At 38.3% G+C, this 25,564-nt stretch overlaps 2 protein-coding genes across 8 annotated transcripts in view; one reads left to right on the plus strand and one right to left on the minus strand.

Moving 5' to 3' along the window:
- Positions 1-23,225, minus strand: part of LOC104921805 (receptor-type tyrosine-protein phosphatase C-like) — a 42,917-nt gene extending 19,692 nt beyond the window's left edge. The window contains exons 1-2 of the mRNA XM_027290267.1: positions 23,158-23,225; positions 22,886-23,002 (exon numbers count right to left, since the gene is read on the minus strand). The gene's annotated coding sequence lies outside the window, so the exon portion shown is untranslated. The remainder of the gene's footprint in view (positions 1-22,885; positions 23,003-23,157) is intronic.
- Positions 11,092-25,564, plus strand: part of ptprc (protein tyrosine phosphatase receptor type C) — a 23,981-nt gene continuing 9,508 nt past the window's right edge. Inside the window, exons 1-11 of one of the 7 annotated variants that reach the window (XM_027290260.1) lie at positions 11,092-11,412; positions 14,916-14,936; positions 17,003-17,185; positions 17,345-17,459; positions 17,684-17,710; positions 18,000-18,251; positions 18,366-18,596; positions 18,692-18,796; positions 19,044-19,181; positions 19,307-19,456; positions 19,827-19,970. In XM_027290260.1, the coding sequence (XP_027146061.1) occupies positions 17,183-17,185; positions 17,345-17,459; positions 17,684-17,710; positions 18,000-18,251; positions 18,366-18,596; positions 18,692-18,796; positions 19,044-19,181; positions 19,307-19,456; positions 19,827-19,970 (1,165 nt within the window). In that variant the 5' untranslated portion in view covers positions 11,092-11,412; positions 14,916-14,936; positions 17,003-17,182. Of the gene's footprint in view, positions 11,413-14,914; positions 14,937-16,331; positions 16,445-17,002; positions 17,186-17,344; positions 17,460-17,683; positions 17,712-17,999; positions 18,252-18,365; positions 18,597-18,691; positions 18,797-19,043; positions 19,182-19,306; positions 19,457-19,826; positions 19,971-25,564 lie in introns of those variants that run through there. The other 6 variants (XM_027290266.1, XM_027290262.1, XM_027290261.1 and 3 more) reach the window with 6 other exon arrangements.

Below are 25,564 nucleotides of genomic sequence, written 5' to 3' on the forward strand. Positions count from 1 at the left end.
CTCTAGGCAAGAGTGAAAGAGAAACTGAGCATTATCTCATCTGGGCCCACCGGCAGCATGGAAAGGAAAAATAAGGAAAGAAAAAAAAAACCTGACTGGGCAGGGGCAGCTTCAGCAGGGTAAGGAAGCAATGGCTGGCAGCACAAAGAATGGTTCTCCTTCTGTTTTTCAGCTCCATTAATATCTGAGCTCCAGCCTGCATATATCCTCATTCATTATTCATGAAGCGACCAGGAAAGAACGCAAGCGGGGAGGAAGGTGGGAAAGCAAAGGCCAGAGATAGTTCCAATCAGTCCTGGTTTAAATGACACTGAGTGACAGAGCCTGGGGTTTTATGGCTCGCTGTTCAAATGAGACACTGCGCCGTGATAAAAGGTCCACACCGGCCCACCGTTAATGACCAGCAGGACGTATGGCTGCACCACACGTAAAGCTAGCTACCACACTGTGTAGCAAATTTGCCCAAAGTAACTTATCGTGGTTCTACATAACCGCACTGTGTAAACACTACCAAAAACTTTGTTTGTTCTTACGATGTACAAATCCCATGAAAAGACCAAAACCGACAATGGATTGATCCCATTCCAAGTATTGTGTAGCCTATATCTGATATTCTTTTGTACTATAGCTCTCCATTGTTGTCTACAACTATTAAAAACACATAGAGTCACAGTGTTGTTCTGAGTGACATTTTCCCTCAATACAATGATCATGGGCACTGTAGTTTCTTTTGAGTTTATCCGACAAACACTGTCTTGCTCTTGGAAAAAGTAAAAAATGACTAGAGTAACAAATGTGTATTTATCCGCTGTTGAAAATAGTCAACTATTTACTCTTTTTTGATTTACTTAAAAATACAGTGCCCAGCTGTTTTAAGAACCTCTTTATAATTTTTTAATCCTATTGTGTGTGTATTTTTTTTTCTTTTTAGCCAAATGAATATACCAGTACAGTGGTATAGATATTTAGGTGTAGTATTCAAGTAGTTCCCATCAGGTTGTGCTGACCCCAAGGCTTCACAGCTTTGGCCTTTTTTTATAATAAGGGGTGTAAGAAAACATCTTTATAAAAAAGTGTAATTTAATCAATCAAACAGTTTATTGATCTTTTAATATATGATCATTACAAATAAAAAATACATAATAGAAGCAACAGAGAAATATATAAAAGTTCCAAACCAATATCAGGAAAACACACCTGTGATGCAAATTCAAAGGAAATACTCGGCTCAATCTGAAAAACAAACTTCCTGATGGTAAGGTTACAGTTTATTAATTGTTCTGTTATGTTATTGTTACACTCTGAATATAATATAAATTATCCATAAAATATGTCACTTAGGGGTTGTCAGTTTACTTATGAACAGAAACTTGGATCTGTAAATACTGAGGAATTGACTTGGTTGATCTTATCATTGGATTTGTAACAAAAATCTAAAATATCACAGGCGTATTCACACATTCGCTTTCATATTCATGTTAGACTGTAAGTCCCTAAATCATCCCTAAACTACATTATTAAGACAAGCTGTCAACTGTATGAAATGTCTTGTTTGATTCTTTGGGAAGGCGTGTGTCCAAGTGAAACAGCCGTGTTCCAGTATTCTGTATTAAACCGTAAATCTTTTTTGTGATTATGTATTTCAGGCAGTTAATATTAATACAACCCCCACACACACACACACACATTCTTGAACTGAACTGAATTTGATGCTTAGTCAGATCAGTGAAACCACTGTCCCTCAGGCACTGATGTCACTTTAAAAATGCCACATGCCTACCAGGATCATTGTTGAGAGATTAGTGAACAAAAATGAAAACAAGCCCTCGATGAATACAATACAGTTGAAGGGAATATTTAAACAGAATGTATAGTAAGCATTTTGCAAAAGATTGCAAAAATATTTTATTATCTCATGGGCATCATGGGTATGCCTTCACTGTGTGTGTGTGTGTATTTTCCTGAAGTCTCAGAAATGGTAATGCCCTTAACCCCAATGCAGGGAAGACTTAACAGTTGGTATTGACTTTGTGAACATTTACCATTGAGGATTCAGACTATTCAATTCTATTTCAACTGAGGGCTGCAGACGGAGAGGGAGGAAGTCCCTAGGCTCCATGTTGCTCACACACAAACACACACACACAAGCACACAGCCGCACACACACTCAGACTGCGTGTTGAATGTGTTATTCTCCAGTGATATCGACTCAATCGGATTTTAACCCCTCTCTGCTGGAGCCATACAGAGACAAACGCTCTCAACATAACAAAGGCTGCGTGTGTGTATATGCGTGTGCACACACTCTGCCTGGTTGTGTGTACTTTTTTGTTGTTGTTTCAGATGTGTAGCTCTTTGAATATCCACCACACATGGGAGTACAAATGTGCCACTTGCGTCAACGTAAATCAAAATAAAACTATAATCTACATTATTGCACCTTGAAATTCACTCTGTCCTTAAAGGAATTGTCCCAAATTTTTTTTTTCTGGCAAAGTGTGGATAGCACGCTCGGATACACTCACTCATATTTTTCTGTTGCTACAACCAGTGGATAGTTAGCTTAGCTTAGCACAAAGACTAGAAACAGGGGAAACATCCTGTTTAAGTCGACCAGACAGCACAGAAGTAGCTTCCATGAATCTCTGCTGGTGGGTCGCGACCGGACCCATTCTCAGTGGGTCGCGGGCCTTTGCCTGGGAAAAAAATGTTAAGAACAAAATCCTATGCTTTTATTTTGAAGTGGATTTTTTATGCCGCGGAGTGCCGTCTATTCATAAAGCCTTGTAATGTTAATAGAAACAAACTGCACCATCTTTTCATTAAATAAATTTGAGAAGTTGAAAATTTTCCTCAATTTGGGTCACGGCTTGTCCTTTAGGGGTGATGGTGGGTCCCGAAGCCAGACCAGTTGAGAACCACTGGTCTAGCATATAACATCTCATAAGACGGTTATCTTTCCTGCTCAGATTAAAGAAACAAGATACAACACGTCATTTAGTGAGCTCTGTGCAAACCTAGGCTAGCTGATTCCTCCTGTTTCCAGTGTTTGTGCTAAGCTAAGCTAACCGGCTGAAGCTTTAATGGATGCATAAGTATTCATCTTTTCATCTAACTAACTTTTCCCAGAATGTCAAACTACAACTCTAATGTTTTAGGTCATTTCTCTGTGCAATTTAGTTTTACACTTTCGAAATTCTTTAACTGCTCCTTACCTATTTATTTTTTTTACTCCTTTCAGTCTCACGTAGATTCTGTGGTATTCTGTCCTCAAACCTTTTTTAGTCTCTGGCCTGTTCATAAACACTACCCATGCTCACTGAGGATTGATTCCACACGGCCACCACATCCTTCCAGAACACCCCCCCCCCCCCCCTTTCAACCACCCACCCATCCACATCATTTATACATGTGAGCATTAGGACTTGTCACAGCCTCTCAGTCAGGCCCTTCATCAGTCCAGGCCATAGATTCTCATTAAACGGGTGAATCTCCAGTCCCTGACACTTTGGCCATCATGTCCACTCTGCCATCTCTCCACAACTGACTATTTGTCCGATCCAACTGGACAGATAGCCGTGGAGAGACTGTGCCATTGTTTGCCTCTCATAGCGTTAGTGTGGCATTTCTTTACTATCATACTGAGAAACAAGCATGCACCATTAAGCTGCTGCATGCATACACAGAAAGATACGTCACATTCCATGATTAATCAAAAATTACATCCGGAGCCAAAATAATGTATTGCATGTTCATCAGTGTATCTCTGCTTACTGTAACTTGACTGGATGATTGGCTAATCAGTTTAACCAGTGGTCAAACACGGTCAGGAGATAGCCAGCGCTGTGTGGTCACTAGATAAGAGGCGCTACTCCTCGAAGGCCGGGCTAGCTGCCTCGTTAGTGCTGGGTCAGTGAACTGCCGGCCAGATTTCTAAATGGCCACTCAACGGCCAGAATTTGTCTGTGTGTGTGTGTGTGTGTGTGTGTGTGTGTGGGTGTATGACAGAGAGAGAGAGAGAGGCTAGTGTTACCACTGTCTCTCTGGACTTTCTCACAGAAAGCTCACTGTTTACTGCAGTTAACCATGTCCCCTCAGCGTGTCTTCACAGGGGGAAATGTATAATAGGGATGTTTGTATACCTGTGCTGTTGCTGACTTGAGATTAGAGTCGAGCAGCTGAGGTTTTTTTTTTCACCTTCTGCTGGGGATGTACACATGCACTCCTGAGGGTCTTTGTTGTAATATTGATGCAGGTAAATACCAGCTGCATACAGTATTTAGTAGGCCTGAATAGAAGAGTCCTCACACACTTGCAGCCCCTTGACCCTGTGTCTCTCTCTGTACGTGCACACACACACACACACACTTACCTCCAGCCCCTGACCCCCACAACAGAGAGGCAGTGAGGTCTGTACTGAGCTGCTGCTGGATTGACTGGCAGTTCATGTGTCCACAGAGAGACAGAGCCAGTGAGTATGGGTGTGTGTGTGTGTGTGTGTGTGTGTGTGTGTGTGTGTGTGTGCTATACAGGTCCAGTCTGGCAGCAGAAAGCAGGATCTCCTGGGAGGGCCGGATGTTGGGTCGGGAAGAGAGGAAAACAAGAGCGGAGGAAGAGAAGAGGGGTTGCAGAGAGAGAGAGAGAGAGAGAGAGAGATACATGGACATGAATCTGTCTATATATATGTGTGTGTATATACGTGTGTGTGTGTGTGTGTGTGTGTATGTGAAATGTAAAAAATGGATGCATCTTCGGCTCCTGCTGCATCAGGTATTTGTTTGACATATGGGAATCTCTCGCTCAGCCACATACAAACATACATACATAACATATAGTGCATATACGTGGGTTGAATTTGTAGTCGATTTTGATTTATATATTCATCATCATGCAGTATATATACAATATATACATACTTTTTTTTGATATTATACATCAACATTTAATGGCAGCAGGAGGGCGGGAGCTACCACATTTTTCCACCTCTGTTTGAATGCACCAGATCTGTCACTACATGGGGGGTAGAGAGAATGTCATGGAGGAGGTATGTCTTTCTTCATCGTATCCATCCACATAGTATTTTAATTGGGTTTTCTCTCCTCTGCTGAAAAAAAGAGAGGGAACAGAGGTGAGAGGAGGAATGAATCACGAAGGGGTAGAGGGCGGAGTAAACGTGCTGCTCTGGGTTTCCATCTTCACTTCCACAGCTATGCCGTCTCACCATTGTGGCCCTCACAATGACTACACACCAACACACACATCTACGCGCTCACACTTCAGCTAGCCCTTGGTGCTATTGTGTGGTGTTGTAATGTGTTTGTATTGAATCTTATTGAACAATGGTGCGGCTGACATTCCTACTGTGTTGGATAAGACTGCCTCATAGAAACATAATAATAATGCTAAACCCAAACCGTCTCCCAGTGACTGTCAAACACTCTGTGAGAAATGGACAAACTGATAGAGCCTGGGAAATGGGACAGACAATATCTGCAGAGAAAGGAGAAGAGTACATGTATGTGTGTGTGTGGATGATATGTGTGTGTATAAATATGGGCGTGAGCGTGCATGCTTGTGAGTGTGTGTGTGTGTGCGTTGTATGTTGATGGTTGATGTACAGGCCTGGAGGGCAAACGCTCTAGGCTTCTCTCGTTAAGAACCTGTCAGTCATCGGCAGAGAGGAACCAAAAGGAGTCCAAATCGCAACACTGAGCGCATGTGTATGTGTGTGTACACGTGTTTGTGTGTGTATAAAATGCATTCAGCCACTTGGCTATTCCTAAAAACAAGTGAGGGGAGAAATATGTGTGAAACGCAAAAGGGAACAGTTGCATCATGAAGCCACACTGCCCTCCAGTGGTTTTTAGTTGCTTCACTACCACAGATGACAGACATATTGTGAAACTCTGGAGGTTGAGGCTGACTTTGTTCGTTAAGTGAGACAACGTGAGTCCTCCTAGTTCACCTTATTATATTTGAAAATTGAAAGAAATGTAAAATGTTTAACTTTGACAAACTGGCTTCATGTAAAGAGTATAGATAGAGAGGATGCATAAATAAAGCCACAGTGTGTAATGACACTGTGCACTACAGAGTGCAGACAGGAAGGAGAAAGAGGAAGTGTAAAAGAGGTTGTTCTGGCTCTGAATCTTTAACACTGTTCACTGCCTTTCTGTCACATACAAGTCGTATTTATATGTTTAGTTTAACTAAAGCAAAGCTCAAAGCCTTGTATGTCAGTGTTTTTTATGTATGTTGTAGTGGCTGGTTTTGAGAATGGATAATTAACTCACAGTAAAAAAAATGACAATACAAGTCATTTCCTACATTTCTATTGTTTATGCCTGATCAGTGTATTTCAGACCGTCCTGGAATGGTGCAACTTGTTCATTTCAAATGCTGTTTGTTTGACAAAAAACACTTTGAAAACAGTCAAGCACAATCTTTATGATTTTCATCATCTTTGACCAACTTATCATACACTTTTCTTAAACCTTGCTGTATCTTAAACAAACACTTTCAAACATGATAATGATGATTCACTTATTGCAGAAGTGGAAAAAGTACAAGCTGCTAGAGACTTTTGGTTTATACTTTTTGATTTTATCTTTTTTTTGAAAAGCACATTTCATCACAAAAGATTGTATTATGAGTGAAACACAGCAGGATTGGCATTAAATAGATTATTCTTTCATAGCTGCTGTCTTCATAAAGCCCAGAAAAGCATCTATAAAACTATATCTAATGTGTTTAAAACTTTTGATGAGAAAACAACAGGCACATGCTACAAAGGGTGAACAGAACAACAATATGTGAAAGCCTTAACCCACATACCAAGTGTAGGTGCACGGTGCAAAGAGTGGAGGAAAAATTGCATGCATCTGGGTGTAGCACACACACAGAGGCATACACATGCATCGTTTGCAATCCATTTTTATCACACCTCCCTGTGGTCACAGCTGCTGACTGCACAGAGGAACTAACAGTACAAACTTCAATTGATAGTCTGTGGCCTCTCTGCTGCATTGTCCTCATTGCCATTGTAAAAGAGCATTACACATTTACAATGATTAGGAGAGGAGAGGAAAGTAGAGGAGAGGACATGAGAGGAATGAGAGGAAAAAAAGACATTGAGGACATGAAGGGAATTAAAGAAAAAAAATGGGACACGAGAGGAATGCGGAAAAAAAGAAAAGAAATTGGGGAAGCTGTGACATAGTTTCTCATTCACACCACACCCCCTTTCTCAACCCCTACATAAACATGCATAGTTTAAAATAGAGGCCAGAGATACTTTTACTGTAACAACCAACAACTATATCAATTCTTAATATGCAGCACAGCTGGAAATCAATGAAAACTACCTGCCCTCACGCGATGACATTTACTTTAGCTGAATGATAAAAGAGGAAGTGTCACTTTTAGACTTTTGGACTGATATTTTCAGTTCTTCACACATGAGCAATAGCATCGAGAACGCACCTAATTTAAGGTAAAATTTCCCCCCTGATTTCTTAGCAAACAAAGGACGTTCTGTTATGTGGGAGGAAAGACATTGTCTAGTTTCCCTTCACCTTGCAGCCTTATCTGTTTCTCTCTGGTGGATGTGAAACAGAGAGGTTCTACTAAAGAGTTTGCTGAGTCTAGTCATGGATAATTACGATTACATATAATACATCACTAATACATATAACATAGTTTTAGTTTGAGAGCTTGTTTCTTTCAGCGAAGCATGGTGTACATTAGAAACATGTCTTCATAGGTTATACGAACATCAAATATATATATATATTGAATATACGCTGTGTCTCGGTTTTGTCTCTACTCTACTTATAGACACACTCTCTTGTTTGCCCACATGTGCATGCTTTCTGTTTCTATCTCTTGATAACTTTCCTTCTTTCTTTCTTTCTTTCTTTCTTTCTTTCTTTCTTTCTTTGACTTTGGTAAGTCGGTTAAATTATTGTTACATCATTAAAGTCCCTTTCCCCTCAAAAAAACATTTTTGCCAATAGTTATTTCATTATTACAGGATCATGTATGCGCAGAGCACCAGAAAGGGATTTTATGACATCACAACTAGTTTGGCAGCCATTCATGATCCAGCTAACATAGGTGTGATGTGGAAACTTGAAACACACAGTGCAGAGTTCAGTTTCAGTGAAGCAGGAGACATCTTGTTCTAAGGTAGAAGGAGGAGATGTAATTTTAAGAATTTTCAACTAGGTATTTGAACTTTTTGGTGGAAAAATACTCTTAGAAACAAACTAGAGAAGAGGATTTTCAGGGGGACTTTCAGTTATCTTTACTTTATCAACAAACACTTGGAAACCAGCTTGGAAATGTTGAAAGGAGGATTGTGATACTGCAGATGTTTGGCAACAAGGAGCACTTGATTAAAGTTAGAAAAAGATTGTTGCATAACCACAACCTTTCCCTGATCATGGAAGATTGAGGTCATTGCTGAATAATAACAATGTGTAATCATGTGAATAATGAAAAAGTGACTAATAGTCTGAGACAGAATGTAAGTGATGTGTTGAAGTCAATTGCTTCGATGCCTATGCACATCATCCATACATGGACATCACAATGCATCACACTGGCACTGAACACAAGGAAACATTTTGGACTTTGATGGCATCGATAAAATGTGTTAATATGATGCAAAGTGACCAAAGAGTTCTTCCTTCTTGGCTGGCTCAAGCTCGTGCAGCATTATAAGGACTTCTACAGGGACATTGGCATCTACAAAAGCACCACCATTCTTTTAAATTTTAGATCTAAAATCTAAAAATTTGATTTTTAGATTGAGCGGGGCCTATAGATTGTGTTATTCTGTATTTAGTTTTTCTTCTTTTGTAACTTTGTCAAATGACACACAGCGTCCAGCTAATATTAATATTTCATGATTTCTAAAGCAACATAATCATAGCTTTAATTTAAGCTCAACCTAAAAAGGACGTAAAAATAGTGCTGCATGGACATACAGTGGTTAGCTCACATTGTCCAGTGACTCATTTGTCTGGACATGTGACAGAGGGAGAAGCTTAAAAGGACAAGGATGACAGCGTGTCAATTTATTGTGTGATTCAGACCAAAGAAAGTCTTTCATTCATTGTGTCAGAAAAATTATAATTATACATTCAATGTCCAGTGTGTCAAATTGAGGGTGCTCTATTTACAGAATATAGAAGAAATGTAATATAATATTCACAACTTTATTTTGATTTGTTTATAATCACCTTGGAAGAGCCTTTCATATCTACAAACAACGTGGGTCCTCTTCCATGGAGTCCCCCATGTTGAACACCATGTTTCTACAGTAGGCCAGAATGGACAAACCAATCACTGATCTAGAGTGTTTCATGTTCTCCTTCATGCTTGGAATGGGAGGGAGGGTGTCAAACTGATCTGATCACCTTCAGAAGATTCAGCAAATGATCTCCCATTTCTAAATATACTGTCCATCAAACCCAAATCAACTCTGCTTGCATTCTTTCTGCGTGTGCTGTACTGTTGGTTACATATCTGTGTGTCTTTTTAAGGTTCAATGTAAGTCTTATGTTTTTGCAAGGGAGCATAATGGTAGTGCTAATCTATGTGTATTACAATGATGCTGGATTTGGCAACCTGACAGGAGTGAGCGATAATTAAATGGCTTGTCTGCATTTAAGGACTCACACACACCAAACCAAAAAAAACGCAGTTTCATTTGGACTGCATTAGCGTAATGCTGCTTTCTTAAGAGGCCACTTCCTGATTACAAGAATCTATACTCCCAGAAGTGGAAATAGCCAAATACCATGTGTTTCACTGATCAAGGGGGAAATCCATATTTAGATCTTCGTACTAAAAATGTCATCTCTTTGTCGGAAACACAATATGTTCCTATTGGGTTTCAGGTTCTAACTTATTTCCACATAAATACATTATGACGTATAAAGAAAGCAACTTTGCGTAACAACTTTCATCTGTTCAGAATCAACACAAATATTATTTAAGGTTTGATGTGGACCATGTGTTCTTGTCTTTATTTTCACCGTGTATACCAAAGAGATCCATATCACCACATAGACGTGGAGCTTCCTCCACTGTATAACCACTGTAGAACAAAGTCACAACTTCTGTCTAACTATCTAACTGTCCAAACTCTAAAATGGCTCTGCTTAGTTATGTGTATTATTTTCATAACTGCATGAAATAGCTGACTGTGTTTCATCCAGTATCACATCAGCTCACCACCCAGTGTGTGGAGCCTCACTCCCCAGAGAGTTTCTTTACTCCTCTCCTTCCTCTTTTATCCCCTATTTTCTTGTGTATGTAAACAGAAGTAAAGCATTTTTTGGGCTCCAAGGCAGAGCATGATGATCAAACACTATACACGATCAATGACTTTGAAGAGATCTAACATCCCTTATGAATGCATTTCACACAGAAGGAACAGCAGAAATGAAGAAATTCACTTCTGGAGCCAATGGCCACATGTTTTCTCTCTTTAGACTGAGAGCAGAAGAAGAAAACAGAGAAGAAAGTTTAAGAAAGGAAAGGCTGTGTGTTTTTTTTTTTTTTTTTTTTTTTTTTTTTTTTTTTTCTTGCACATTGTAGCGCCAACTCCTCGTGAGTTTTTGATTACATGGCTGAGCGACTGCAGGCCTGTAAGCTCAAGAGCAGGGAGGAGTCAGAGAGAGAGAGATGAGCTATAAGAAATTAAAGGCATAATTCATTCAATTATGCCTCTTGATGATCTGATTTCAAACAATCTAACAGAAGCCAACTAGATAGAAGATAACCTGAAAGTGTTAGTATCATCATTTCCTTTCATTTCTGTCTGTTGCTATGAAGTCAAACTGTCATGTATTACATGTAAGCATGTATTTAAAAGCCTGGTTTCGAAACAGTTCATAAAAAAAAATTTAAAAAACTTCACGCTAAAGCGAACTATGTTTTTTTCCTCATAAGTCACAAGGTTTTCAAACTTAAAAAGCGAGTACAGATTAGATGAGCAAAGACTTCCTGTTCTTGGTGGCGTAGCTGAAATGAAGCTTCCTGTCACCAAATGTTAAGGTAAAGGCAGTCTCTCTTTTGGTGTGACATCCCTCCCACTTGCTCGACTTGAAACCAGAGGCAAGGTTTAGGGTTGGGGAACAAGTTCAGGAAGTTGTGTTAACTGATAAGACAAAAACGTATGTAGCTTAAAATAAGACGTTTTTTTAACTTATTAGCTTAGTGTTGAGTTAGGAATTGGAAATACAGCTTCGATTTGACGTGTGTGAATTTCTGCAAATTGGTCCCCACTCCGACAATACTGTATGGTGTGTGGTCGTACACACCCTAACTCCTGGATATGGCAGGTCTTTATGGTCTGAAGATCCTGCTGCTCTGGGCTGGAATCATCGGTTTGGCCAACTGTAAGTAACCAACTGCATCAACTTTATGAAGGCATTGTGAAAAAGAAATGGTATTTTATGAAGTTGTGTCTTTGTTTCTGTCATCTGACAGTCTTAGGAGAGAGAAAACATCTGTAAATGTTGCAAAACATGAACAATAGCCAGCTGTAAGTGATGAGATCTCTTATTTTAAACTCCTGAACTGTTTTTGAAGTTCTGGTGTATGGTTGTTGAGCATGTGATTGTGTTTATGACAAAAGGTAAAACACTTTCCATGCCTGAGATAGAGACATGAATCTGCCAGCACGCTTGACAATTTGCTTTTCTTTCTCTCCACACAAAATGTAATCATTTAAAGTAAAAAACTGAGGGCAGAAATGACAAGCTACAGTATATCATGTCTTTGAGTTGTGCCTCCTTTTGTGCTACTTCACGTTTCTTAAACTTTCAAAAACCAAAAACACAAGACGGTACAGCAAACACTTATGATGTGAGAAGCTAAAAAAGTGACAGGTTTCTGAAGCCCTTTGGCAAAAGAATAAATAGTTATGTTCAATCAAAGACTCCTGTTAATAAGAAGACTCTCTTTAAAATGTGTTCTTTCATTTGTACAAAGCTATGGGAATTTTTGCAATCATGTTTCTGTTCTGCTTTGACATTGTGTGTGTGTGTGTGTGCGTGTGTGCGTTTGTGCGTGTGTGCGTGCGTGTGTGTGTATGTGTGTGTGTATGTGTGTGTATGTATGTGTGTGGGGGGGGTTTACGTCTGTCAGAGATGAGAGAATTTTTTCGGGGTGTGTCCCTGCAAATTCTTCACTTCAACCCTAGTGACTGTGGGTGTATGCGTGTGCCTGGTTGTGTATGTGTGTGTACATGCATATGTGCATGTTTTAAGTCAGACCCACCTTACTGCCTCTTGCATCACTCAGAGTTCTGCTACTGTTCAGCACATCAAATAATTTCTGCTATTTTCAGCTGAGACGTCGGTGCACATGAGCTGAAATAAATCCTTCACTCTATTTATTTCACTATGTTGTCTTTAATGACAGTCAGGGTCAGTATGTGTCAATTGTTTCTAACGTACAGTATTTCTCAGCTAGTGTGGGAGGTGAGTCATCACGGTACACCGCATCAACAGACAAGTCACCTTTACATAGAAACTAAATTTACCATTTTTCGAGAACCAGTTTACATGATTAATCCGGTAGACTGTTGCAAAAGCAGACAACATTCAATGTTAGCAATTAAGCTATTTTAAAAGTAATTGGTTTTAATTTGCTCATTCATTAATATGTTATTGATGTATACACATATGTTCCACTACATTTCAGAAGGAGATATTGTACATTTTACACTGCAGATTAAGATTTTAAAAAAGCAATAATGAGCGCATAAAATACTAAGCATTGTTACACAATAAATTAAACTCCTCGACAGTATGCAAAAATACTATGGCTCCAACCACGACATTAAAATTCTTTTTACATGTAAATGCATCAGTAATAATTATCAATAATAAATATATCTCTGACAGAAATCATTTGCCTGAATATTAATGTTGCAGATAATTACTTAACTTTTACTTAATATTGAATGTAAGACTTTGGACAGCGATGGAGTATTTTAACAAAGCGGTAATGCTTCTTTTACCCAATGCTGGAAGAAGGTATTTTACCATATGAGAAAATATGGCAAGACCTACATTCCTACTCCGACTACTAAGTATTATAAGCTGGTGGGTGGTGTTTGACCATTATATTAAATAACAGAAAATATTGCAAAGAATTTTATCAACAGCGTTTAACAGCATTAAATTCAATTCAAAGATACTATTTTTTTCTTTATTGTTGGTAAAGAATTAGCAGAATTAGAATCAAGACCAAGAGTAAGGCTAAAAATCATGTGAGCACCAGTTTAATTTAGTTAAACCGACTGCGTGAAGCAGCTGCGCCCCGCCAAGATGCCTATTTCCAGGCCTTCTTTAGCTCTAGCAGTACAAGGTTCTGTAATCAAAAAAGTTGACCACTTCCGTGTTCCATTCTGAGTTGCCTTCATTTCCTGGCAGAACTACGCGGGCAGACAGAGACAGCGCAAAAGTAAATGACTTGAGAAGTCGTGAAAAAAAAGGGGGGGAAGTTGCAGTGTCTCAAAAGAAGAAGTGAGGTCAGAAATGTTAAGAATGGTGCACGATTAAAGCAATCTTTTGGAGGGGGAGGGGGAAAGTGTTCGTCACAGAGATCTGCTCTGTGGTAGATGCAAAATATGTGATGATAGAAGATAAAAATAAAAATAAAAAGCTGATAGACGCAGACACATCAGTTTCTCTACTAAATGTCAGGCAAGTAAATGGATTCAGAGCCAGGCGTCTGGGGTCATTTGAGCTCTAAGTGTCACTAAACTGTAATTGTTGTTACTTTTTTATCTGGTCACCCTGCCCTTCTTCTTCTACCTCTTTCTTCCTCTTCTGCATCTTTCTCATGCACTTGTCCAAAAAGCTTCTGACCTTGAACAGGCTCACTGTTTAGAAAAGGGGGAATGTCAAGCTTTCATTTCACACCAAAGTGGCCTCACTTAAATCTAGTTTCCCCATTTTAAAAACAACCTAAAAGCAAAAGAACACTGCATTTGTTTCTATTCTTGCAATGGGCACATTTATATAATATATGGAATAGATAAGTGATATCATCAGTCATTTCACTGATCACAATTCCATCTCTCAGACCTTTCACTGAACAATACAAAGCAGCCACCACAAAGTATAAAATGGTGAAATGTCACTGCACAGAGCATGCATCTTTGCTCGATGTAGTGAAACAAGAAAGCAACAAACCACATCCTGAGACTCAGTGTTTAACTGTCCCTAACACCTCATTACTCACTGCTCATTGCTATTATTATAAAGAACGAACAGACAGAACAGCTAAGACGTGTTAACAAGCCACATCATATCACTAACTTTGTAAATGGAATATCAGGATACAGAGTTCATAAAGGAAATACATGCATTTATATTTATTATTATTTTTGTTTAGTTTAATTGGCGTGCATACAGTATAAATATGTTTTTACATGATGTTAGGCTGTCATTTCTAATAACTAGTAATAACTAGTATTTAATAGAGAAAGTCTATTTGTGCTTCAGTATGAGTCAGTGATCTGTCCAAATTATCTAAGTATGGGAGGGGGGGGGGGTTCTTCTAGCTTTCGGTGCAAAGCAGGAAATAGCGGTTTGCTTCCTGGAATAGCAAGCGTGGTTCTTTTGCTGCATTGTCATAGCACCCAGGTTGAACAACGCTGCCTCATACAGAACTTCAGACGAAAATAGCTTTTTCCTCTTTTTGACCCGATAATGGCCATCAGTCAAATGGAAGTGCATTTTAATAAAACTCAAAATATGATCACTTGTGTTGATGTTTTCTTGTTGTCTCTCTCTTTTTAACATATATTTTGTTTTACAGTATGCTGTATTAGTTCATGACAAAAGCTACATGTTTTACACACTCTCTTTCTCTGTTTTAATTCCAGGTCAACAACTCGACCCGCCACGTGAGTGTCAATATACCTAATACACCTATTTATAATACACAGTATGATATTTTATTCCTATTGTAATTAATAAAGCATTTTATTCTAATTATGCCACTGGCTCTACAAAAGCTTTTGCAAAAACTCACGCTCTCTTTATACTGTCTCATTCTGCCACGGTTGTGGCTCAGGAGGTAGAACAGGTCATCTAGTAATCTGAGTAACCTGGTTCCTCAGTTGAAGTGTCCTTGAGCAAGATACTGAACCCTACGATGGCTGTGATATTGGTGTGTGAGTGTGTGTCTGTGGATGAGCTTAGTATCATCGTGAGTGATTTGGATAGGAAGCTCCTAATAAACAGTTGGCAACCTCGGCCATCAGTGCACAAATGTGAAGTAAAAATCGCTTTGCGTGCAAATCTATTTACCGTTTGTCTCTTCATGGCCACAGCAACACCAAAGCCAGCAACGTTTCATGAAATGAGTCACAGAAGTAGATTTTCTCACTCTTATTAAACAGTTTGGTCGACAGTGGTCGATAGTTCTAGTTTAGTGACTTGTCTCACCCAAGATTGTAATTGGCAAACAGACTTGTACATACAGTATATGGCATCTTTTTGATATACCGACCACACGAAGCACTTTTACAGCACTTGACACACTCACCCAGTCACACACATATTCATACACTTATCAGACGACCTGCACACCTGAGCCACAGCCAACAATTCTATGTGGAAACATTACAGTCAGCTACAACAGCTGAAAAAATTGGTCCACATAATATGTCTGTTTACCCACAATCCTTAGGGGGAGAAATGTGATGCTTTATACAGTTATTTCTGTACAAATCATGTGAATTGCATTCTAATTTGAGCTCATATCAGGACATGTTGCTTTGGTAAAGCAGAATGAAACTCTTATGTTCATACAGTATGCAACTACTCTGCAATTGTTAGCTTCATTCACATTCAAGTCCACTACAGGAAGCAGTGTGACATTCATATAGATAGTGATAGGGTACATAATGTTTGTTATCTATATAAAGTTATATAATGATGATTTATTGATAAAAAAAAAGTATAATTGTATCTGCTTCCTGTCTAATTTATCTGAAGCGCCTGCAGATTTCTAAACTGATGTTGCTTCTTTTCTAACCTCTTCAAACATTATTTGTCAAATTATACTGTATCTGGGATCTGTTAAAATCATTTTTCCATTGATATGATGATATTCTTCATTTTGTGAAAAATGTAAGCTCAAACAAGTTGGAGCATTTATAGCAGAAAGTTAGGATTATAAAGAGAAACTTCTGTGTTGAGTGCATGTTTTCCATCATAGGAACAAGCGAGTCACTTATTATTTACTCATATTGCGTTTGGCCTGATTTTATTTTCTTGGACTGCATATCTTTCAGCCCTCCTCACCTACACGCACCACACAAATTCCACAGCAACTCTGTCATGCCTCCAGACACCTCAGTAGCGCTCAATCCTCCACTCACCTCAAACAGTTCAACAACAATTGATGGTAACGTATTCAGCATCAGTTTACAGTTTCATTGGAAACATTAGCGTGCATTCAGCATGATATTATCCTAAAATACTAGTTAGGCTTTATATCAGTTTGGTAGTAAAATGACAGCAGTCTGTGAAGAAGCTAAGATAGGCAGCTACAGCTTTACGTACTGTAACAGTGTTACATCATGTTAAGGCTGGCAAACCTTTAGGGAACCTTGTTAGTGGTTTGCCGCGACAAGGCAGTTTAAGTACAAACCAGGAGTATTTGAATTCAGCTACAAATAATGCTCGTTTCTGCGTTCTGTGAAGTTCTACAGAACGCGTCCTGCTGAATACAGCATTTCCTCCTCTGTATAAAACTTTCCTCTTGTCCAGTGCTATTATGTTTTTTGGGTGGGTTTTTTTCATCACTTCTTGTCCTTTTGTTGTAAATGAGGGTAAGGATTTATAAGATAAAACACAAGCTTTTACAGGGAAAATGCCACAAGCATGTTTTAGTGGCATAGAAACTAGTATTATGAATTGTGTTTGGCCTGACTTGTGTTTTCTTGGGATGCATATGTTTCAGCCCCCTCACCTACACGCACCACCACTTTAACAACAAATTCCACTTCACCTTCAGTAACCAGCTTATCTGTCACCTCCTCAACTCCACGCACCATGGCAGCAACCACTGTCATGGCTTCAGGCACCTCAGTAACGACCCACACTCCTCCACTCACCTCACAAAACAGTTCAACAACAGTGGATGGTAATGTATTCAGCCTCAGTTTACAGTTTCATTGGAAACATTAGCATTGCATTCAGCATGATATTATGCTGAAATAGTAGTTGGGTATTATCAGGTAAGACTGTGTGCGGTAAAGAATTTCTACTTAAAGTGACCTCCAGCATGCTCTCCATCCTACAGCCACTTCTCCTGCAAACAACTCACACACAGACAAACCACCAACAAGACTACAGACCCTCAGACAAATGCCTTACCTCCAAACACCACGTCCACCACAGTGAATCCACCACCAAAGGTTGGAATTTTCTCTTTACAACCACATTTGTTCTTTTAGAGGTCTGTGATAAGATTTATCCATGTAAGTGCAGTCAACAGTTACTTACACTTCATAAAAGTTCATCAGTTCAGAAAAAAGAGACAGCTGCTCCACATGCAAAGGTGTTTGGAAAAGTTTTTTAAAGTTTTATAATCATGTATTAATATTTCCTTTTTTAAATCTCTTTTAAATGCTTTCTCCAGCCACTCCACCATCAACTCCACAGTGTGAGTATCAGTGTAACTTTTCAAGATATAATACATGTCATCTTTACAGTGACTTAAAAAGACACATGTACTCATTATATGAGTATTTTTGTACTTTGCAATAAATGCCATTTTAGCAGACTTACATACAGTACTTACATACTATACAGTGACTGTTTAGAGTGTTTGGATTTCATTTTGTTTCAGCTTAGGAGCTCAGTCAACATCATGAACAACTGTCTGCGATTAAAAGTCTCATCAGGTGGTTTATATTAATAAGAGGTTTCATAATTCTGTTGATTTTGTGTGCAGTGTTACACTGTCACACCTGTCATATGGCTTCGAGATCAACATTACAGGCACCATGGTAACTACTCCATGAACATTAGTGAGGAAGGCCAACCTGGAAAGACCCACCACCATCAGCTCTCCAATCAAGAACTTATCTCATGTCAATTCCTGAAGCCCTGTACTGAATATGAACATCATGTGGCATTTGTTGATCATGTTGGCAAAGAAACACCCTGTAACAGCGCTGAAGATAAAACTAGAACAATTGAAATGAGTGAGTAAAATAATTGAATTATAAATAGTGAATTACAGATTACATTCTCTGAATTAAAGAAATGAGACTGTGTGTAAAACAGGAAGATATGTGTGCATCATTTGTCTATTTCAGATAAAGATGACATTAAAAATGGCAGCTGCACCCCTGGATATGTTTGTTACCACAGTGATTGGGACATCAGCACTTCACTGTCAGCATCAAATAATATTCCAGCTGAGCCCTGCAAAAGTGACCAGACAACATTCTGCATCAAACCTGGTTTCAATGACATTTGTTCAGATTTGACTACAACCTTCACCTGTGGGAATACTTCCTTTAATTTCACCAAAAGCATCGGTGTTGGTATGTACAGTGGAGTTCTCCTGTATTTTGAATTGTACGTGGTGTCAACATTACTTCATTAGTTTAATGTGTGTGCTGTTTTCTATTTTACACAGATTTCTTGAATCTAAGTGAAATAATCCAGAAACCTCCAACTAAACTTCCTGCAAAAATAGAACCAACTTTACCAAACTGTCTCACTGTTAATTACACCTGTCTGGGTAAGTGGAGTAAAGAGACCGTCACCAACATTATGAATGGATTTACTCAGAGATTACGACTTGTAATTTCCACCATTAGACACTCATACTGTAGTAAAACTGACAGATGATCATTAAAAAAAAAATGTGAAGACTTGTTTTATTCTTGTAAACGTGTCCTTATTTGAATCTAATCTAACCCCAGAATATATTGGTACCAGCAAATATCAGCTGTTGAAGAAATGTTGTCATTCTTGTGTCTCCTCAGAAGATGGAAAATCCAACGAGTTCAAGGACTTGTCTGAACTGGAGCCCTTCACACAATACAACTGTACTGGTCAGATCAAGGAGAACAATGTCTCCATTGAACACAAAACAATTGCTATCAACGTCAAAATTGAATGTGGTACGTTGATCTTCACTTTACCTCAGTGCAGTCAGAACAATAAGTTTGTATCCTGAGATAACGAAAGGAAACAAAAAGACAACAACAGATGCTCAGTGTTAAAGATGTCTTATTTGTTCAAACAGATCTTGACATAAGAATCACAAATGAAATGCCTGCTGATACCTCCATTGTTTTGAGTTGGACCAACAGCAGTAAGAACTGTCCATATCCACACCTCCAGAAGCTTTCTTATGACTGCAGTTGTTGGACTTCCTCCCAGTGGAAACCCAATGGTAAGTAAAATCATTTAGATCAATTCTCTAATTATTTTATTTTTTTCACAGGAATCCACTTTTGGAAGTCTGTAGAGATCCTTTTACTGGATATTTTAGCTAAATAGTAAAATATACTGTGGACATTTGAATCCAATATCTTGTTTTCACACACAGTAAACAAAAAAATTATGAGATGAAAACAATTCCAGAAATATATATATATTAGTTTCAATTTTACCATGTTCATAATGATTAATTGATTTATATTGATTTTGTTGTCACTTAATAGGTAAAACAAACTGCTGTTGTATGGTCTCTTAAATTTGTCTTTGTTGACTTGTTGGCAAAAATCAATCACAACAAACTGGCTCATGAAACTATGTTACAGATCCAACACGTTCAAAAGGACAAAGCTGCAATATAAGTGGACTGAAACCATTCACTGATTATACCTGTAAAGTCCAACCCACCTACAACAACAAGAACGTCAGCAAACCAAAAGAAGTTAAATATTTGAAAACTGCTGCTGGAAGTAAGTGTCAAAATTACATTTTGAAACATTTATTATTATTATTATTATTATTATTATTATTATTATTGTATACTGTTATTATTATTATTATATACTGTTATATACTGTTGTTAACAATAACATTACCACTATATCATCAGTACTACATTTTTATTGTATTCAATATACCTATCTATCTAAATAAAAAAAATAAAAAAAACTTGCAAACCGATTTGCACTGTGTACAGTCAATGTAGAGTAAAAAAAAATCTAATGGATTACATCATTTCTATAATAATAATAATAATAATATAATAATAATAATATAAATAATAATATAATAATATAATTGTTTCAAAATGCAATTTTGACACTTACTTCCAGCAGCAGTTTTCAAATATTTAACTTCTTCTGTTGGTTGACGTTCTTGTTGTTGTAGGTGGGTTGGACTTCACAGGTAAAATCAGTGAATGGTTTCAGTCCACTTATATTGCAGCTTTGTCCTTGTGAACGTGTTGGATCTGTAACATAGTTTCATGAGCCAGTTTGTTGTGATTGATTTTTGCAACAAGTAACAAAGACAAATTTAAGACTATACACAGCAGATTGTTTTACCTATTAAGTGACAACAAAAATGATACAAATCAATAATCATTATGATCATGGTAAAATTGAAACAATATATATATTTCTGGAATTGTTTCCATCTCATCATTTACTTGACTCTCACTTTGTTTACTGTGTGTGGAACAAGTATTAGACTCGACATTTCAGTGTTATTTCTGTATCATATTTCATGTTACATCTTCTCACCAATCGCAGCTTATTTCCACCTACTACCACTCAGTATGCTAAAGCATGGAGCACTGCAGGTCCACGGATGATTCAAATGTCCACAGTATATTTACTATTTAGCTAAAATATCCAGTAAAAGGATCTCTACAGACTTCCAAAAGTGGTTCCTGTGAAAAAAATAATAATATTACGAATTGATCTAAATGATTTTACTTACTTTGTGGGAGGAACAACTGCAGTCATAAGAAGCTTCTGGAGGTGTGGGTATGGACAGTTCTTACTGTTGGTGGTCCAACTCAAACAATGGAGGTATCAGCAGGCATTTTTTTTGTGATGTTATGTCAAGATCTGTTTGAACAAATAAGACATCTTTAACACTGAGCATCTGTTGTTGTCTTTTTGTTTCCTTCGTTATCTCAGGATACAAACTTATTGTTCTGACTGCACTGAGGTAAAGTGAATATCAACGTACCACTCATTCAATTTGACGTTGATAGCAATTGTTTTGCTTTCGATGGAGACATTGTTCTCCTTATCTGACCAGTACAGTTGTATGTGTGAAGGGCTCCAGTTCAGACAAGTCCTTGAACTCGTTGGATTTTCCATCTTCTGAGGAGCACAAGAATGACAACATTTCTTCAACAGCTGATTTGCTGGTACCAATATATCTGGGGTTAGATTAGATTCCAAATATGGACACGTTCACAAGAATAAAACGTCTTCACATTTTTTTTTTATGATCATCTGTCAGTTTCACTACAGTATGAGTGTCTAATGGTGGAAATACAAGTCGTAATCTCTAAGTAAATCCATTCTAATGTTGGTGACGGTCTCTCTTTACTCCACTTACCCAGCAGGGTAATTAACAGTGAGCACTTTGGTAAAGTGGTTCTATTTTTGCAGGAGTTTAGTTGGAGGTTTCTGGTTTTTCACTTGATTCAAGATCTGTGTAAAATAGAAAACAGCACACACATTAAACTAATGGTAATGTTGACACCACGTCACATTCAAAATACAGGAGAACTCCACTGTTCATACCCACCGATGTTTTGGTGAATTAGAGTATTCCCACAGGTGACGGTTGTGTCAAATCTGACCTGTCATTGAAACCAGGTTTGATGCAGAATGTTGTCTGGTTACTTTTGCAGGGCTCAGCTGGAATATTATTTGATGCTGACAGTGAAGTGCTGATGTCCCAATCACTGTGGTAACAAACATATCCAGGGGTGCAGCTGACTTCGTTCATGTCATCTTTATCTGAAATGACAAATGATGCACAAATTCTTCCTGTTTTACAACAGTCTCCTTTCTTTAATTCAGAGAATGTAAATGTAATTCACTCTTTATAATTCAATTATTTTACTCACTCATTCCAATTGTTCTGTTTTATTTTCAGTGCTGTTACAGGTGTTTCTTTGCCAACATGATCAACAAATGCCACTGATGTTCATATTCAGTACAGGGCTTCGGAATTTGACATGAATATAAGTCTTGATTGGAGAGCTGATGGTAGGGTCTTTCCAGGTTGGCCTTCCTCTCTAATGTTCATGGTTGTTACCAGTGGTGCCTGTTATGTTGATCTCGCAGACAACTTGACAGGTGTGACAGTGTAATCACCTGCACACAAAATCAACAGAATTATAACCTCTTATTTAATATAAACCACCTGATGAGACTTTTTAACAGCAGACAGTTTGTTCATGAAGATGTTGAATGAGCTCCTAAGCTGAAACAAAATGAGATCCAAACACTCTAAACAGTCACTGTATAAGTCTGCTAAAATGGCATTTATTGCAAAGTACAAAAATACTCATATAATGAGTACATGTGTCTTTTTAAGTCACTGTAAAGATGACATGTATTATATCTTGAAAGTTACACTGATACTCACACTGTGGAGTTGGTGGTGGAGTGGCTGGAGAAAGCATTTCAAAGAGATTAAAAAAGAAAATATTAATACATGATTATAAAACTTTAAAAAACTTTTCTAAAAACACCTTTGCATGTGGAGCAGCTGTCTCTTTTTTCTGAACTGATGAACTTTTATGAAGTGTAAGTAACTGTTGACTGCACTTACATGGATAAAGTCTTATCACAGACCTCTAAAGAAACAAATGTGGTTGTAAATGAGAAAATTCCAACTTTGGTGGTAGGATTCACTGTGGTGGACGGTGTGTTTGGAGGTAAGGCATTTGTCTGAGGGTCTGTAGTCTTGTTGGTGGTTTTGTCTGTGTGTGAGTTGTTTGCAGGAGAAGTGGCTGTAGGATGGAGAGCATGTGGAGGTCACTTTTAAGTAGAAATTCTTTACCGCACACAGTCTTACCTGATATATACCCAACTACTATTTCGCATATATCATGCTGAATGCATGCTAATGTTTCCAATGAAACTGTAAACTAGGCTGATACATTACCATCCACTGTTGTTGAACTGTTTTGTGAGGTGAGTGGAGGAGTGTGGGTCGTTACTGAGTGTGCTGGAGCCATGACAGTGGTTGCTGCCATGGTGCGTGGGGTTGAGGAGTGACAGATAAGCTGGTTACTGAAGGTGAAGTGGATTTGTTGTTAAAGTGGTGCGTGTAGGTGAGGGGGCTGAAAACATATGCATCCCAAGAAAACACAATCAGGCCAAACACAATTCATAATACTAGTTTCTATACCCATAAAACATGCTTGTGGCATTTTCTCCTGTTAAAGCTTGTGTTTTATCTTATAAATCCTTACCCTCATTTACATCAAAAGGACCAGAGTGATGAATAAAACCCCCCACCCAAAAAACAACAATAAGCACTGGACAGGGGAAAGTTTTATACAGAGGAGGAAATGCTGTATTAGCAGGACGTGTTCTGTAGAACTTTACAGACGCAGAACGAGCATATTTGTAGCTGAATTCAATACTTCCTTTTTTGTACTATAAAGCTGTCTTGTCGCGGCAAACCACTAACAAGGTTCCCTAAAGGTTTCCAGCCTTACATGTTGTAACACTGTTACAGTACGTAAAGCTGTAGCTGCCTATCTTAGCTTCTTCACAGACTGCTGTCATTTCTACACAACTGATATAAAGCCTAACTAGTATTTTTAGGTAATATCATGCTGAATGCACGCTAATGTTTCTAGTGAACTGTAAACTGATGCTGAATACGTTCCATCAATTGTTGTTGAACTGTTTTTTGAGGTGAGTGGAGGATTGCGCTACTGAGGTTTCTGGAGGCATGACCGGAGTTGCTGTGGAATTTGTGATGGTGCTGTAGGTGAGGGGCTGAGAAGATATGCAGTCCAAGAAAATAAAAATCAGGCCAAACGCAATATGAGTAATAATAAGTGACTTGCTTGTTTCCTTGATGGAAAAACATTGCACCAACCCAGAAGTTTCTCTTTTATAATCCTAACTTTTCTGCTATAAATGCTCCACATTGTTTGAGCTTACATTTCACAAAATGAAGAAGAAATCATCATACAATGGAAAAAATTATTAAACAGATCCCAGATACAGTATAATTTGACAAAAATGTTTGAGAGGTAAGAAAAGAGCAACAATAGTAGAAATCGCAGGGCTCAGATAAATAGCAGGAAGCAGATAGAAATACTTTTTTAAATCAATAATCAGTCATTTTAAACTTTATAAGATAACAAAACATTATGTACCCTTCACTATCTATATGAATGTCACACTGCTTCCTGTAGTGGACTTGAATGTGAATGAAGCTAACAATTGCAGAGTAGTGCTACTGTATGAACATAAGAGTTTGATTCCGCTTTACCAAAGCAACATGTCTGATATGAGCTCAAATTAGAATGCAATTACATGATTTGTACAGAATAACTGTATAAAGCATCCCATTGTGGGTAAACAGACATATTATGTGGACCAAATTTTTCCGCTGTTGTAGCTGACTGTAATGTTTCCACATAGAATTGTTGGCTGGGTCTCAGGTGTGCAGGTCATGTGATAAGTGTATGAATATGTGTGTGACTGGGTGAGTGTGTCAAGTGCTGTAAAAGTGCTTCGTGTGGTCGGTATATCAAAAAGATGCCTATTACTGTATGTACAAGTCTGTTTGCCAATTACAATCTTGGGTGAGACAAGTCACTAAACTAGAACTATCGACCACTGTCGACCAAACTGTTTAATAAGAGTGAGAAAATCTACTTCTGTCACTCATATCATGAACGTTGCTGGCTTTTGTGTTGCTGTGGCCATGAAGAGACAAACGGTAAATAGATTTGCAGCAAAGCGATTTTTACTTCACATTTGTGCACTGATGGCCGAGGTTGCCAACTGTTTTATTAGGAGCTTCCTATCCAAATCACTCACGATGATTCTAAGCTCATCCACAGACCACACACTCACACACCAATATCACAGCCATCGTAGGGTTCAGTATCTTGCTCAAGGACATTTAACTGAGGAACCAGGTTACTCAGATTACTAGATGAAACCTTTTCTACCTGACTTCTCTCTGAGCCACAACCGTCTTCGCGTTACACCGATATGACGCACACGCGTATTTAAATCCCCATTGGATTTCCGACTCCCCTTTTTGTTGTCTATGTTTTCCTTGTCTCATAATCTCCCACTTGTCCCCTCTCTGTACTTTCGATGCCCAGCCCCCTTGGCATTAATTATCGAAAAAATACATTAATCTTACATTACAACACACCACCCACATCAAAATACCCATCTGTGTATCATTAACAGCTACCGCTTCCTCCCCTTTCCCTCTCCTGATTGTTACGGTATTAACTTTGTATCCCTCTACCTGCGCGGTTTGGTCGGCGTTGTGTACCCTGGATTATCCCTTACAACCCACCGACTCCCGA

Source organism: Larimichthys crocea, chromosome XVII (assembly GCF_000972845.2).
Source record: "Larimichthys crocea isolate SSNF chromosome XVII, L_crocea_2.0, whole genome shotgun sequence".
NCBI lineage: Eukaryota > Metazoa > Chordata > Actinopteri > Sciaenidae > Larimichthys > Larimichthys crocea.